Source organism: Candoia aspera, chromosome 2, assembly GCF_035149785.1.
Source record: "Candoia aspera isolate rCanAsp1 chromosome 2, rCanAsp1.hap2, whole genome shotgun sequence".
NCBI classification, from domain to species: Eukaryota; Metazoa; Chordata; class Lepidosauria; order Squamata; family Boidae; genus Candoia; species Candoia aspera.
This window is the reverse complement of record NC_086154.1, coordinates 168,897,807-168,914,222: the sequence shown is the minus strand read 5'-3', so window position 1 is coordinate 168,914,222 and position 16,416 is coordinate 168,897,807. Positions and strand designations below refer to the sequence as shown.

At 40.7% G+C, this 16,416-nt stretch overlaps 2 protein-coding genes across 2 annotated transcripts in view; one reads left to right on the top strand and one right to left on the bottom strand.

Moving 5' to 3' along the window:
- The window catches only part of TOMM5 (translocase of outer mitochondrial membrane 5), an 86,705-nt gene that overhangs the window by 9,079 nt on the left and 61,210 nt on the right, over window positions 1–16,416 (top strand). The window lies entirely within an intron of this gene.
- IGFBPL1 (insulin like growth factor binding protein like 1) overlaps window positions 1–16,416 on the bottom strand; it is a 53,418-nt gene that overhangs the window by 4,179 nt on the left and 32,823 nt on the right. The window contains exons 2-3 of the mRNA XM_063294818.1: window positions 1,962–2,071; window positions 842–958 (exon numbers count right to left, since the gene is read on the bottom strand). Coding sequence (XP_063150888.1) covers window positions 842–958; window positions 1,962–2,071 — 227 coding nt within the window. The remainder of the gene's footprint in view (window positions 1–841; window positions 959–1,961; window positions 2,072–16,416) is intronic.

The following is a 16,416-nucleotide window of genomic DNA, read 5'->3' as shown; positions in this document are numbered from 1 at the left end:
TCACACAAAGGATATCCTTCAAGCCAGAATAATAAATAGAATGAACAATGGTGGAGATCCTGTTCTACCCAGACGAAGATGCAGAAGCTGTAGTTCCCATACATACCTCTAGTATCCTTTTAGCAGACCCAGGACATTTCTAGACCCTACAAAGCACCCCTGCATTTGGTGGAGCTAATACTTTTAGCCCATTTTTTATGATTTGGGGGGTGTTAAGGAGGAACTTCAAGAGGCAAAATGGGTGTCTTAGACCAAGCACAGCTCTAAGCATCCTTTTACGCCCTAATATTCCTGAAACTCCTCAACTGAGTCAACTATTCTCATTTTGAAACACTTCTAAGAAGGCACCCTTCATCATAAAATCCTAATCCCACAAAGCCTGGAAAATTTGGCTTTGCCCGTTCGCAAGTTACACCCACTGTGGCCCTCAGAGGGTGTATTTTTCTGTGTTTCCTCCAGGATTGTACAAAGCCTTTGGCTGAATTTCAGCATCTGTTTAGTTGCAATCAAATCAATCTCTGGCAAAAGCAACCTATCTACTTCCTGACAGTCTGTTGGGAAGGGAAGATCATGATGGTAGGAATAAATGGGATGATGGAAGAAAATAAAGGAAGGAAGGAAGGAAGGAAGGAAGGAAGGAAGGAAGGAAGGAAGGAAGGGAGGAGAGATGGACTACCGACTTTTATACCACTGACCACTGGGTTCAGTCTCACTCACTGCTGATATATAGCCCTGATGGATCATTCACCAAAGAAAGGAGATCCTCAACAGAAAAATCATTCCATGTCCCAGTAGCTGTCCCATTACTAATTGCCTTCTTTTCACTTTCTGACATACTTACCAAAACCCAACCTGTGCTCTCATGCTTAGAAGGACCACCTCGAACCTGAACAGCCATGTTGACTCTGTCTCCAGGCAATTCTTCTAAGAGCCTAACTCCCTTTGGGGACTCAGTGACCTGTGGAATTTAACAAGGACAGCATACTTGAAACACATTCATTGGCTTAAACTTTATTTATTTATTTTTCAAACATTTGTATATAACCATTTTTATTTAAAAAATCTTGAAGCTTTGTTTAATATTACACCTTATGATAATATTACATTCTAGTATTCTAGGACACTTTATTTACTGTAGCTGTCAATCCTTTTGCTAGCCTATAATTGCTCAAGACTCTCCTTTCTGGGATATTCATAGGCTTAACCATCTAATCTTTGGTGGACAGTTGTGGACAGTTGTAGGCCCCTGGACCACTTTTTTGCATCACCAGAGCCCTTTCTGATTACTGCTGCCAAGAATCAAGAGCATCTTGAGAAAGGAAACACAAGAAATTTGTGGTGCAAGTCCTAAAATAGCCCCAATGCAAATATTTATATTTATTTAAAAAATAACTAAGAAGGCTTGCCAAACACATCTTATATCACTGCCTCACTCACTGCAATCCTTTAGCCACGCACAAAAGTTACGTGTGGCCTGTGGCCACAAAAAGGTACTGACTATTGATCTAACAAAAAGTGGGTGAGAATCTAGCTCCATCCCATGACAATCTCTTCTAACATTTAAGACCTGGATGTGCCATCTAAATACACTGTACATTCAAGAATAAACAGAACTCATTAAATTTAAAATACGTCCATCTTCAGGACCTTCATGCTTTTGACAGCTCCAGCTAATTAAGGGGCAAAGAAAAACTGTTAATAATAGGACCAGGCCTTTGCCTGAAGGTGCTCTGCACTCATGCAGGATTCCAATGGAACCCTTAAGGTCCATTCTATGAACACCTCTACATTCTGTAAATTGGCCTCTATATTTTTGGGTTCTAGAAGGTCCAGGATCAACTGAATATAGATCACAACCTATTTCCACAAGTTAGGTATCGCTCTTGAATCAGAAGCATGGCTGGCATTGATCTAGCTGCCTGATTCAGCCAACTGGCATCTAGAAGAACCCTTGAACCTACTTTCTTCCAGGTGATGATTGGTGTTGGAACAGCTTTCACTTCACAGGACAGATAAACCTGGGCTCCAGTTATATTGTGAATTGTTTTTGGCGGCACAACTATAGCAGGAGCTGTACGGAAGAGAGATATACTGCATTTTAGGATTACTGTGCTTCTATATGGAAATAAATAGATACATTTGAAGGTTGCACTTTTTAGCACTGTGAGTTTTCAGTGAAATAGATACTATAAAAATAGTTCCCTTGGGTAAGGATTGTCAGTTTAATTCTTTGTGCTAATGCCAGTACTAGTAAAATAAATTAAACTGCCTTAAAGTTATATCTAATTTGCTACCATGGAAATACGATGTTTTTCAACAGTTCATGAAGAACGATCCTGAAATTGGAGCCTTGTACAGAATTTGGATTCTTGAGAGGCATATAAATTACTATTATAGATCTTTTTAATTGTCTCGTCTCTTGGGACAACCGTAGAGATGCATCAGGAAACACAAAGACAGCTTAAGAAGAAAAGCTGCAGTTGTCCAGGATGTGGTGCTGTTGCTCTCTCACAGACTCCAGTTATACTGCCTTGTGCAAACAGTTTCTTATCTATTCCGAGTTCTCAATTCTTTTGCAAGAGAATTCCAGAGTCTGAAGAAAATCAGGCTTTTAAAAAATGTAAATAAAGTATGGAAATGATTACAGTTGTACAAAGCAAGAATCCCAGAAGCTCCTGATCTGCATAATTGTGCAACGTTTGAGTTTTGGGGAATTGAATTATGCCCAGATCTGATATGATGCAGGTAAGGAAAAAAACCTTTGAAATGGAATGTTCAGTCTTCCAGCACAATAGTCCACACTTCATTAAGCTCAGAAAAAGGCAATCTGTGAACTTCCAGATGTTGTTGAATTCAACTCCCAGGAGCCCTAACCAGTATAGCCAGTGCCAGGGACTGCTGGGAATTGTAGTCCAGCAACCTCTGAAATTCCTAATACTAAATCAGGATTCAAAGAAGGTAAGCTAGAACTTATCAAGGCTTCTAACAGTTAAAATGGTTTTAAAAATTATTATCTTCCTATTATTTAACACTTTAATGTTGGTAAGGGTTTTTAAAAAAACACTTTCTGATGCTTGTATAATTAATATTGCTATTTTTTAAATTTTTTGCATGCCACTGAGCATTATCTTAGTAAAGAGTGTGATTTTAAGTCACTAAGATTCACAGTAATTTTAAGACAGTGAAGGCACAGATTCCTCATTCAGCCATGTTCTATTTCACTGGGTGACTTTTGGACCAGTCAGTATTTCTGAATCCTATCTACTTTATTGGAACTACTGTTGAAATGATTAAATGCAAGGGGAGAAGATTCCCATATATTCTGCTGTGCACCCCCAGTGAAAAAGTGGAATGTAGTAAACAGCTGCTTTATCAATAATTCATAATTCTATGCACCCAAATAATTTTTAATATCAGGATTTTTCAACATTGTCCTCTCAAGGCAGGGGAGGGGGAGTTCCAAAGCCAACTTGTGCATGGTTTTCTATATTTGAAAGGATTATAACTCTATGCTTTCATTTATTCTCAAGTCTCTTTTGGGTTCTGGGACACCCAGGATTAGTTGTTAGTAATGATTCTTTACATCTTATTTAGTAGGATTGAAAATGGAATAAATATACAGTACATCCCAGGAGTAGTGACTTTCTTTCCAACCAGCAAGGCAACTCAAAGGTTCACGTATCTTAATCTTTCTTTCTATAGTTCCCTTTTTGATTTCATGCAGAGTTCTCTCTTAGCTGTATCTATGGCAACATTTCAGAATGATGGCAAGCCTTCTGGGATGGAGGGAGGGGGGGTTGTAAAATTAAGCCAATTTCCTTTCAGCTTCCACAATTCACAGGGAAAGGAATATGCAGAGAGCTTGGATTCCCTTGCCATTAGCACTGTTTCCCTTGCAGATGGCAATTATCATGGGGGGGGGGGGGAAGACACTTCTGAATCAGCCTCTGAGAACACAATATAGAATCCCCATCTATATTAGGCTTGGCTGTTTGGAATTGACATGGCAAGATGTGTTCCACACCTGGCATGCTGGAAGACTCCTAAATAGAAGATGCCTGGAGCTAAAGCAGTATGGAAGGCAGGAATGGGTGGCCAGCACCTGTCCCTTGTCACAATGTTCTTTGAAAATGATGGGAAAGCGAGGGAGGGAAAGGCCATCTGTTAGAAGAACTCCCATCTGTACATTTCAAATTAAAAATTAATGTTTGTAGTAATTTTATTTAACTGTGTCTGTAAGAAGGTGAAATGTCCCATCCAGTAATTTCCTTTGGATGCCAGCATTACAGATAGTCCTTGTTTAGCAGTTGCCTCATTTAGTGACTGTTCGCAGTTACAACAGAGATGAAAAAGTAACTTGGTGACCACTCCTTGCATTTATGACCTTCGCAGCCCCCAAAGCAAAGGAAAGCTGAAGTAAGATCGTAAAATTGTGATGTTTCACTTAGCAACCACTTTGCTTAACAACCAAGTTGCTGGTCCCAATTGTGGTCACTAAAGGAGGACTACCTGTAATACCTGCTGAGTCTTTTCTGGTCCATGGATGAGGATGACTAGGGAGCATAACTGTTTACATCTGCTTTAAGACAGGGTTATCTGTTAGATGTACTGTACCTTTCAAGGATTGCGGGGGGAGGGGTAGTAGAAAAATCTGTAGATGTTACACTTCACAACAGATGGCAATGGTATAACTCTTATTTTACAGTTCTTCCATATATACTACCATTCCCAAGATTAACGGACAGAACTATTGTAGCCACATTAAGTCCCTTGCCAATGCTTTTATTTATTTATTTAATAAATTTATTCACCGCCCATCTCTCCCCAATGGGGGGCTCTGGGCGGCTTACAATAAAACAAGATTAAAATATAAAACCATTACAATTACAAAATACAATAAAAATATAAATATAATAAAATCTACATGGCGAAGAGATCTTAATCAGACCTTCAGTGTGGTAGGTCCCTCAGAATCACTTCATGGTGCTAGCCATCCCCAGGTGCACTTATTTGCCCTCCCATTCCAAGCCTGCCTACAAAACCAGGTCTTTAATCTTTTGCGGAAGTGCAGGAGTGAGGGGGCTTGTCTCACCTCTGGGGGAAGGATGTTCCAAAGGTCGGGAGCTACAGCAGAGAAGGCACGCTTCCGAGACCCCGCTAGATGGAATTCTTTTATAGATGGGGCCCGTAACATGCCCTCCCTGCATGAACGGATGGGGAGGGTCGATGTAATAGGGATGAGACGGTCCCTCAGATATCCTGGTCCCATGCCATGTAGGGCTTTAAAGGTGATAACCAACACCTTGAATTGGACCTGGAAGCAAACTGGGACCCAGTGGAGCTCACGCAACAAAGGTGTTATGTGTGCAAATCCTGGAGCACCCAAGATGGTCTGCGCAGCCGCATTCTGGACCAGCTGTAGTATAAGACGTCAGTTTTTTTAATCAAAAATGTAGAAGAAAACTTTTCTTTGCTGCTGTTGCTTCAATGGGATCATTTTAGTGGTTTTCTATAGTAAAATGATTTTTCTGTTCATTACTTTAAATTTATATATACTATCCATCCACCCATCAAAAAAGAACAGGAAGGGAAGCTGTTTCAAAATACTGAAACATTGGGACTTCATGTAAAGAATTTTCATTTTCAATTACTTTTTCAAGGACATATGGACAACAGTAAGGTTTTCTTATAGCTTTGATATATGATTCTACCTTTTTAATAAAGGTAATAACCAAAATAATCAATAAACTTTCTTTTGTCTTTGAGCCAGTCTTGACTCCTGGTGATTGCCTGCAGAAGTCCCTGCAGTTTTCTGGGCAAGATTTTTCAGAAGTGGCTTGCCCTTGCCTGCTTCCCAGGGCTGAGAGAGGGACTGGCCCAAGATCACCCAGCTGGCTTTGTGCTTAAGGCAGGACTGGAACTCCTGGTCTCCCAGTTTCCAGACTGATGCTCTAACCATTATAACAAACTGGCTTTCTAATAAGCAATGCAGCATGCATAATAAACTGAGCTATAGAGATGAAGGCCCAAATTCTTGCTCAGTCATGAGCAAGTGCCACTTCCTCTAAGCCTAAACCTTGTTACAAAAAAATTTAAAAAAGGGGGCATCCCTTATGAATACCACCATAAACTCCTTCAAATAAAGGCAAGCCATGATTATAATAATGTGCTAGGTTTCTGTATTTTAATAAAAGGATTGTGCCTGGATTTGTCCCCTATCTGTAACGTACTTCTGGCAGATAATTTTATCCAGTTGTTGTTTATTCGTTTAGTCGCTTCCGACTCTTCGTGACTTCATGGACCAGCCCACGCCAGAGCTTCCTGTCGGTCGTCAACACCCCCAGCTCCCCCAGGGACGAGTCCGTCACCTCTAGAATATCATCCATCCACCTTGCCCTTGGTCGGCCCCTCTTCCTTTTGCCCTCCACTCTTCCTAGCATCAGCATCTTCTCCAGGCTGTCCTGTCTTCTCATTATGTGGCCAAAGTATTTCAGTTTTGCCTTTAATATCATTCCCTCCAGTGAGCAGTCTGGCTTTATTTCCTCTCAGGCACTCTCAGAATTTTCCTCCAACACCACAGTTCAAAAGCATCAATCTTCCTTCTCTCAGCCTTCCTTATGGTCCAGCTCTCGCAGCCATATGTTACTACGGGGAACACCATTGCTTTAACTATGAGGACCTTTGTTGTCAGTGTGATGTCTCTGCTCTTAACTATTTTATCAAGATTTGTCATTGCTCTTCTCCCAAGGATTAAGCGTCTTCTGATTTCCTGACTGCAGTCAGCATCTGCAGTAATCTTCGCACCTAGAAATACAAAGTCTTTCACTGCTTCTACATTTTCTCCCTCTATTTGCCAGTTATCAATCAAGCTGGTTGCCATAATCTTGGTTTTTTTGAGGTTTAGCTGCAAGCCAGCTTTTGCACTTTCTTCTTTCACCTTCATCATAAGGCTCCTCAGTTCCTCTTCACTTTCAGCCATCAAAGTGGTATCATCTGCATATCTGAGATTGTTAATGTTTCTTCCAGCAATTTTAACTCCAGCCTTGGATTCCTCAAGCCCAGCATGTCGCATGATGTGTTCTGCGTACAAGTTGAATAGGTAGGGTGAGAGTATACAGCCCTGCCGTACTCCTTTCCCAATCTTAAACCAGTCCGTTGTTCCGTGGTCTGTTCTTACTGTTGCTACTTGGTCGTTATACAGATTCTTCAGGAGACATACAAGATGACTTGGTATCCCCATACCACTAAGAACTTGCCACTATTTGTTATGGTCCACACAGTCAAAGGCTTTAGAATAGTCAATAAAACAGAAATAGATGTTTTTCTGAAACTCCCTGGCTTTTTCCATTATCCAGCGGATATTGGCAATTTGGTCCCTAGTTCCTCTGCCTTTTCTAAACCCAGCTTGTGCATCTGGCAATTCTCGCTCCATGAATTGCTGAAGTCTACCTTGCAGGACCTTGGGCATTACCTTACTGGCATGTGAAATGAGTGCCACTGTTCGATAGTTTGAACAGTCTTTAGTGTTTCCCTTTTTTGGTATGGGGATATAAGTTGATTTTTTCCAAGTACAAAACCCAATTACAAGGATGACTTCTCTGTACCCCTGTGGTATCAGTTTGCTTTGTTCACTACCTCCCCCATATTTTCTGACCCCAGAATTTCCACAGGAGCCAAAATAGGTGGGGTTTCCCAGGCACCAGTTATTCATCCACAGAGCTAAGCTTCACAGATGTCAATGCAATTCAGCCTAGGCAAAATTTCCTGCAGATGCATTACAAAGGCTGGGTAAACAAAACAGTCTAAATTGAGGCAGCTAGAATGAACATTCAACCTAGATTACTCAAGATGCCAAAAAACCTGGGTTGGGGGGGAAGGGAGAGAAGAGATGCAAATCAGTATCTTTTTCTGAATCTTAGCTATTGATTAAAGACCTCCCCCCATCCCCATACACACACATGACTTCTTTCCTTGCTAAGTCCTGGGCTCATTCATGGGAAAAAATGATGCTAATCAATAAGCACATCTGAGTGGATATGCAGCTTTTTACTATTTTACCTGGTTTTAACCAACCTGATTTAAACTCCAAAATATTTTCAGTATTGTTAGAAGTCCTGGAAGAGCCAGGAAATTAGCACTGCCACTGAGTCACTTCATATGAACTGAGCTGACGTATAAAAAGTCCCTTTGTGAAAGATGTGAGACCTACTTCATGTGCTGCAGCCCACATTCAGAGGAAAGATGTGTTTCTCTTCTCTCCATGCAAAGGCTTAAATGCCTAATGCTTGTTTCTTTCAGAGGAAACAACAGAGGTGGTGAACTTCAGCTCATACAAGGCATTCACCCATGGTACTCCATTGCGTGATTTACAGAGTTACCTGCTTAGGCTCACACAACCCACTGAACTCTAAGCTATGAATTAGCCAGACACATTTTTAGTTTAGAGTTGCGTGAACCCTGCCAGTGCTGCTTTTGGAGAAGAAAGCAGCTGAGGTAAATAATGTATGCATGTGGCCACAGCTGGGTATCCTGTTGAGCCAGAATATGGTTTGTTATATTTTGGTGTAGTCTGCTAACTGAACTCAGCCACTGTGGTTTATAAACAGTGGTTTATTGCTCAGGACATTGTTAGGCATCCCAACCAGTTGTGGTTTGTTCAGCAAACCACGGTTATCATGATGTGTGAATCAGGTCAGTCTTGGGAAGGAAGCCAAGTAGAGTACCAGCAGTTTTCACTCAGTTTGTAATTTCTAGTATGTCCACCTACAGTCACAAAAAGGCTCAATAAAGGGGACTTCCGGTGGGGACATGGTCAACTGAACAGCTGTGTCCACAGGCTCCACAGACAGAACTGACAACGCAGTGTTTTTTTGGGCTCAGGCAGGCTTTTTCCTGAAGCCCAGGATGTTTTCATGAATAAAGAAAACACTTGGAATCATCCCTGCTGTCCTCCAGAATGGTGACTTGCAGCCAGAGAATCACAAACAGCGTTCATGACAATCTGGTAAGAGTGGATGGGAGGCTGGGACGTCACCATTTCCAAGACTTAAAGTGCTGTAACCTTAAATAGACACTAAGTCGAGCCACCCCATTTCTAAATCACCCAATTTATATATTTTTTAAAGTTTAAGTACCCTAAGAGAGGCTTTCTACAGCAAGGAGAAGGGGACTTTCTTGGTGCTGTTGTTATTTCTGGATTAATTTTTAAAAATCTTTTAAAGTTTTGGCTTGTTTTCTCATTTAAATACTAAGCAGGACTGAGAATAAATAATCACCTCCCTGCTGTTATTTTTGTATTGAATTTGAAGGATTTAATATTTTCCTACATGTTTAATCTACTGTTTTGAATCTTCAGCTTTCTGTCGCCACTTTCCCTGAGAGCTGCTTGTTAGCATACTTACTCTTATGTCAACAAGTTTTGGAAATTTTCCATTAACTCATTAACTCCTACTCTTGCTAGTCAAGTATCTAGGAGGCGCCATAATCTACTGCCTGAAACATGGAGGATTTCAAGGAGACTTTTTCAGAGTTCTGTTGTGAGCTTAAACAGACCTTCAAACAGATTTCTTCTGATTCCTGTTAAGCTATTTTGCAAGATATTTGGGACATTGTGGAAAATATCAGTTTTAAAATGTGTCATCTGGCTGAAGATGTTGTGGAAGAAGTTGAAGATCTTAACAAAGATAGAGATGTTTTTACTGACAGTGAGATTGAAGCCTTTGTTGAAATGCCAGGCGATAATTACATTCTGGTGTTGAAGGGGTTAAAGGGACAGTCTGAGTTGCAAATTACAGATGGAGTTGTTCTTCTGATGGAATGTTATGGGAAAGAAGAGGCTCTGTTCTGTGGGAGGTTTTTGCTGAGAAGTCTGAGTTTCCAAAGGGGGCAGTTGGGCTGTTTGATTTCTGTATGAAAAATGTCTTGTGTGTAACATGGAGATATGTAAATGTTTTGGTTTATTTTGAAGTGGGGTAAAGATTTAAGAACATTTATTTGGATTGATATTAAGGCTTGTATGATTTCATTTTTCTTTAATGATTTGGATTAAGATTTACTGGATTGCTTTTAAGGTTTGTTTGATTTTTAAGATTTATAAAGTACAGTAATAATTGCTTGGTTTTAGGTTTAATAGGGTTAAGATTGTTATAGTATCATTAATTATAAAAGTAGAAAATTTATGTTTCTATAATCTGATTTTTATTATAGTGGACAGAAATATATAGAAAAGTGGTAGAAAGGAAGTAATTAAATAAATGTTGTTTTGGGGGGGAAGTTGATTTGGAAGTTTATATATATTTCTTTTTCTTTTAATATAAGGGGAAGGAGCAATTGTATTTAGTGATTTTTATAATGTGCTAATGGAATGATTTATAGAAATAATGTGATCTTGGTTTGTTATAGAGTAAGGGATTGATTATGGAAATTGCTGTATATTCTTGTTGATGAAAGTCGGAAGTCACCTTTTTATGTAATCTTCAAAATTCTTTTTTCTTGTGTTTTTTGTTTTTCTTTTTTGTAGTTTTTTTTTTACTTTTTTGTAGTTTTTATCTTTGTTCTAAACTTAATAAAATTCTTGCCAAAAAAAAAAGGCTTAATAAAGGAGCCTGAGGTTAGGCCAGAAACAGCTGATAAAGGCACATACTGCTGGAAGGAAGGAAGGAGATAGATGGACCATATCCTGTACCAGGTTGGAGATCTTCGCTGAAAATAATAGGGAAACCGATGCCCATTCCCACTTTACAATGGAAAATTGGGGAAAAACTCCTTAATCAGATAGCTGTGCTTTGCACACCCTTTTAGGCTTTAATAAAAAGATTGCTTAGAGTGAAAGTGAAATTGACACAGCTGTTGTCCAAGAATGCCTACTATTGTTTTAAACTTGTTGCCAATTTCATCCTCTGTAACAGCCTTTCTCAACCTTCTGACCCAGAAGGAATCCTTGAAATATTTTTCTGGCCTTGGGGAAGCCCTGCACATTCAAGCTCAAATATAGGACAGAAGTTACAAAATTATTATATTCATTTCATGTGTAGGCTTGAATATATGCATTAACAGTGTTCTAAAGCTAAAAATAAAGAATGAAACTTACTTTTATAATATGAAGTTGCCTGAATTTAAAATAAGTTTTTAAATAAATTGTGATCTCCCAGAGAAACCCTAGTGACCTCTCATGGAACCCTAGGGTTCTGTGGAACCCTGGTTGAGAAACTCTGCCCTATAATAAAGGGACTTCTCCAGAGAGGTTGCAATGGTGGTGGGTGAGTCTGTTAGTTTTATTTTCCTCATAGCCTTTCCTATTCAATTAGTGCTGAACTGTCCAAGACATGCAGCTGGATGCAACTGAGAAATGGTAGAAGAGCAGGAGTACCCAGAAAAGTAGTACAGGTAGTCCTCGTTTAGCAGCCACAATTGGGACTGGCAACTTGATCACTAAGCAAAGCAGTCACTAAGTGAACCACAACTGTCCTTATGATCTTACTTCAGATTTCCTTTGCCTTACAGACCTGTGAAGGTCACAGATGTGAGGATTGGTTGCAAAGTTACTTTTTCATCACCATTGTAACTCCAAACAGTTGCTAAATGAGGCAGTCACTGAGTGAGGACTGCCTGTAAAAGTAGGAGTAAAAAGAAGTCAAGATGGCAGTTGCAGCCATGCAATTGAAACCCTATCCCCTTTTTATGTGCATCATGCTTGGTTGGTTGTGGCTGCCATCTTGGCTTTTTTACACCTCCCCCCTCTGCAACATGTTCCTGTAGATGGAACAGTTTTAGTAGAAGTCATGCAGTAGGCACAAATACCCACTTAAGATTTTTCTTGCAGGCCATTTATTTTTTAAAAAAAAATCACCTTTCCCAAGCTAAATCCCCTCTCCCCCAAAAAACCTGGTCCCTGTTGAAGACTGCAATTAAAAAAAATGTGAAATGGCATTAGCTTTGTGGTTGGGTGGTACAAGGCATTCTATGGCCAAGGAACACATCCAGTGGTTACTGCTAACAGCTGGCATGTAGCAATATTTCAGATTCCCCAGAAAGAATTACCAACCCCACCCAACTCACAAACTGTTTTGCATGACATCTGTATCAATAACTCTCTCTGTCATAATGCAGGCTTCTGGGGAACATCTGCAGTATGACAGTTTCACAGCATAAATGTAAGCAAACAAGCCACTCTTAATTCTTTTGAAACCATACAATATGACAACCCAGCATGTGTCAGCCTCTTCTCTGTTATTTTATGCAATTCCTGAGTCCATTATACTGTCAATCTCCCTGCAACTCGAATATTCTTACACTTCAAGCTTCTTAAACCTTAACTCTTCACTAACCTACTCCACCATTCCAAATAGTTCTGCAAACAATTGATTTACTTTATTGTTTTAATCAATTTTTAGCCACTTTTCAAGACCTCAGTCCTCCCAAGAAGGCTTACAGCGTAAAAACCATGCAACATTAAAAGAAAAAAGGATTTCAAACAAAACCTGTTAATGTAAAACACATTTTAAAATACCCATTAGCAGCAAATACCACAATTTCTCTTCTATTAAACACGAAGGAAAAGGCGTGTTCTTAACATAGCTTTGTATCTCTTGGAAGGGAAAGGGTAAAAGGTGATCTTGGAAGTGAGCCAACAAACGACTTTGAAACTAGCTTTAAAAAAAGAAAAAACAAGGTTCATACGGGCTGTTGGTTGGCTTTAAACCAACTAAGTCCAATTAACGTGCCCATAAATGCAAATTCAACAATATTCAGCTGGTATTCTACATTTAATTAGGGCTCGTCCCTTCATACTCAGGGGCAACTCTTGGGGTTTAATGATAAAAGCATCTATAAAAAGAATGTCAGACACGGTAAGTATATAAACATACAGAGTGTTCTCAATAGGTTACATTACACAGTGGAATAAGAAAAACCAAAGATTTTGAGATTCAAGATTAGAAAGCAAATGAAGCTGCTTTAAATAGTCCCAGACAAGAGCTGCATTTGTGGATTGTTGTGGGGAAAATAAGAGACAGGAGTATTAGGTATATTCACTGCCTTGAGTTATATATTAAAAAGGCAGGAAATAATAGTCCTAAAAAAATAGTGTTCCTGCACATTCTGAAGTGTTTCTTCCAAACTGAATCCAAAGCACTGCAATCTCTAGCATTTTCTTTGCTTTGGGTAACAGAAAATGGTATAAAAATGTCCCAAGTATTTCTTCTGGGAATTTCATGGCTGCACTGACTTGCAATTGCTCTGAGCTTGCAGTGCTGTTATGGAAAGGAGAATCACGTATGACAGTACAGTATTGTTCTATTGTTCCACAGCATTATGCTTGCCTCCTTTCATTTTTGTGTTGGGGAATACACAGTGCAGGGCTTAAGCTCTACTGATACTAACAGAGTAAGTGGCATGCTGGCAAAGTGGGGCTATAGCATTGCAAAGCTCAGCTTTATATAATGGCTAAATGTAGCCTTAGCAGCAGAAAGCAACTACAATTTGCTCTGAACTATTTTAAGGCACAGCTGAAATATAAGCACAGCAGAACCAGCAGTACTAAATTTCTACTTTGGTGATGACTTTTAAAAAAAGTATTCCTCAGCTTTCACTAACCTGTCTTATACTAATCTAGCAAAAAGCAGTTTGAGAAACCATGACTTGATTCTCTCTTTGATTTATTAACTTATCCAATTTAAATGGCTGCCCATCTCAACAAGTGACTCTGGGCGGCAAACAGGGTTAAAATAAAATAAAAACAATGATAAACATTACAAAAGTTAAAATACACAGTGGCCGAGCAACATCAAATCACTAGCATAACCAGTAAGTGGGTCCCTGCACACCCTTGGGGCTCCAGGCCTGGGCACAGAGCCAGTTCTTTGGGGTCTTACAAAGGGGCCATCCCGATCTCTGGAGGAGGAATGCTCCACAAGGTGGGCGCTACAGCAGAAAAGAAACATCTTCTAGGCCCCGCCAACCCGCATTCTTTGGCGAACAAGACCTGAAACATTCCCACCCTGTCTGACCAGATTGGATAGGTAAAAACAACTAGTGAGAGACGGTCCCTCAAGTAAGCTGATCCTAAGCCATAATGGGCTTTAAAGGTGACAACCAGCACCTTGAATGACACCTGGAAGCACACTGGCAACCAACGCAGCTCACCAAGTAGTGGTGTTACATGCGCCAAATAACTGGCGCCATTTACTACCTGTGCTGCACCAGCTGAAGCTTCCAAATGCAATTCAAGGGCAGCCCTATGTAGAATGCATTGCAGTAGTCCAGACGAGAGGTCACGAGGGCATGAATGACAGTGAGCAGGCCCCCCCTGGTTCAGGAATGGATGCAGCTGGCGCACAACCCGAAGGTGTACAAAGGCCCTCCTAGCCAGACCTGCCACCTGCTTTTTGAGCAGGAGCCATGAGTCCAGGAGGACCCCCAGATTACACACTGGATCTGTCTGAGGCAGTGCCACCCCACTGATGTTTTTTATGTTAATTTGGATGCACTGTGAATTGTTTGTTAAGGTACTGACTTTAAACTAGGATTTAAGGCAATAGTAGTGCCATGCATCCATTTAGACTGGAAGACCAAAAAGTGTTTTGGAGCATGCAGGGAGCTCACCAACAAGTCTTTTCTTGGGATTACTCCCTAGCTGAGAGGGCAGCTGCACGATCCCAAAGAAGATGCAACTGTTTTTAGGAGTTGCAGACAGGCTGCGTGGGTACCTCTGTGTGTGCCAAAGCATCTTTTTGCCTTGACTCCAAAGTGCTGCACAACCATAGTAAATAGCTCTATGTTGGGCAGTCTAGCTTTTATTCTGAGTAGGAACACTTCAGTCACCCCTTTCTCTTTTGGACTCTTAATAGAGAATTAACACAGGCTCATATATGAGCGGCATCATAAACATATTTTGTTGTTGATCAGTCTTGATTCTGGTGACTACATGGACAGGTCCATGTAATTTTCCTGGTAACATTTTCAGAAGTGGTTTGCCCTTGCCTGCTTCCTAGGGCAGAGAGAGAGGGACTGGCCCAAGGTCACCCAGCTGGCTTCCATGCCCATAGGAGGCCTAGCACTCAGATCTCCCTACTTTTAGTCCAGTGCCTTTAACCACTACACCAACTGGCCCTCTCACAAAAATATACATAGTTTTTTTGTAAAATTAATTCCTAGACTGTCGACACTACTGCCTATTGCCTACCATTTGATTTTTTAAAAAGAGAATTGAACATAAAATTGAACATAAAGCACCAGCTAAAAGGCAACAGTCCCTAAAGCATTTATGTTCCAGTCACCTTCCAGTCTGAACAAAGTAGTTGGTGAGCGCTTGGTGCCCACTCACACATGCTTTGAGCTCACCATACTCAATGATGGGGCAATTCCAAGGATTCTACACTAGACAGAAAGCAGCTCCCAACCTCTGTGTTCCAGTGACATTGGCAATATTCAAGAGGTGGATCAATTTATTTCTGGGTTAGCTGACGTTTAGCTGAAATCACAGTGAAGTAAATAGTTTCTTTTGAAAAGCTGTGGGCAGTCTCACCGTCCACTGGAGGGAACTCTTTGCCCCACCTCCTGGCTCCTAACTCAATGAAATCATTATTTTCTTTCTCTTATACAGTTTCAGCTTAGAACATATCTCTAGGGATGTTGTTTTAAAGAGGTCCTTGAAAAAAGAAAAAGAAAAGTGTCCTGATGCTTTGCAGCACGCTGGTCCCCTGCTGAAAAGAGGGAGCAAGAGACTTGCTGATTTTATCTGGGCTGCTATGGATGAAGGAAGAGTGGCTGTAAACAGTCTGGTGACACTGAAGATGCTATAAATCACCAGTAGAGAAATGGCTTTTAAGTGAGGTGCCAATTCTTCAATCAGAGGACCTAACTGAAAGCAATTTCTTTTTAAAAAATCCACATGTGAGCTGCAAAGTCTCCTTAAATTTGCTGCCTGAGCTCACAGAGTAACGTAGGTCAAAGACAGCTTCAGTTCAGACATGGTCTCTGATGGTTTTGCACTGTGTAGCAATCAGAGTGACTGAACATTCCTTATGTGGGAGTGATGAGTGTAAGCCCGCAGCTACTGTAGGCATAAAAAAGGCCCGTCAGGGTTCCTGTTCCAACGTGACTGAAACATCGCAACAAGTCCCCGTGCCATGCTGGTGCTGACACGTGTTGTTGTCCAGGAGCGGGCTGCTACTGTTCACTTGTACCAGGCAGTGAGCTGGATGATGTGAGTACGAAGGAATGTATGTTTGGGCTAACTTGACTGGTCAAGGACATTACCCGGAGACTGCCAGCAACCGTTACGAACATCTGCAAGGGGATGGAATTGTACTGACATTAGGGGGAGGGGTCTGGGATTGCTTGTGGTTTACTTGGGAGAAATCCCGCGCTTTTGGTATTCTCAGCTTTGCCTGTGATCCTGCATACTATTCATCATTA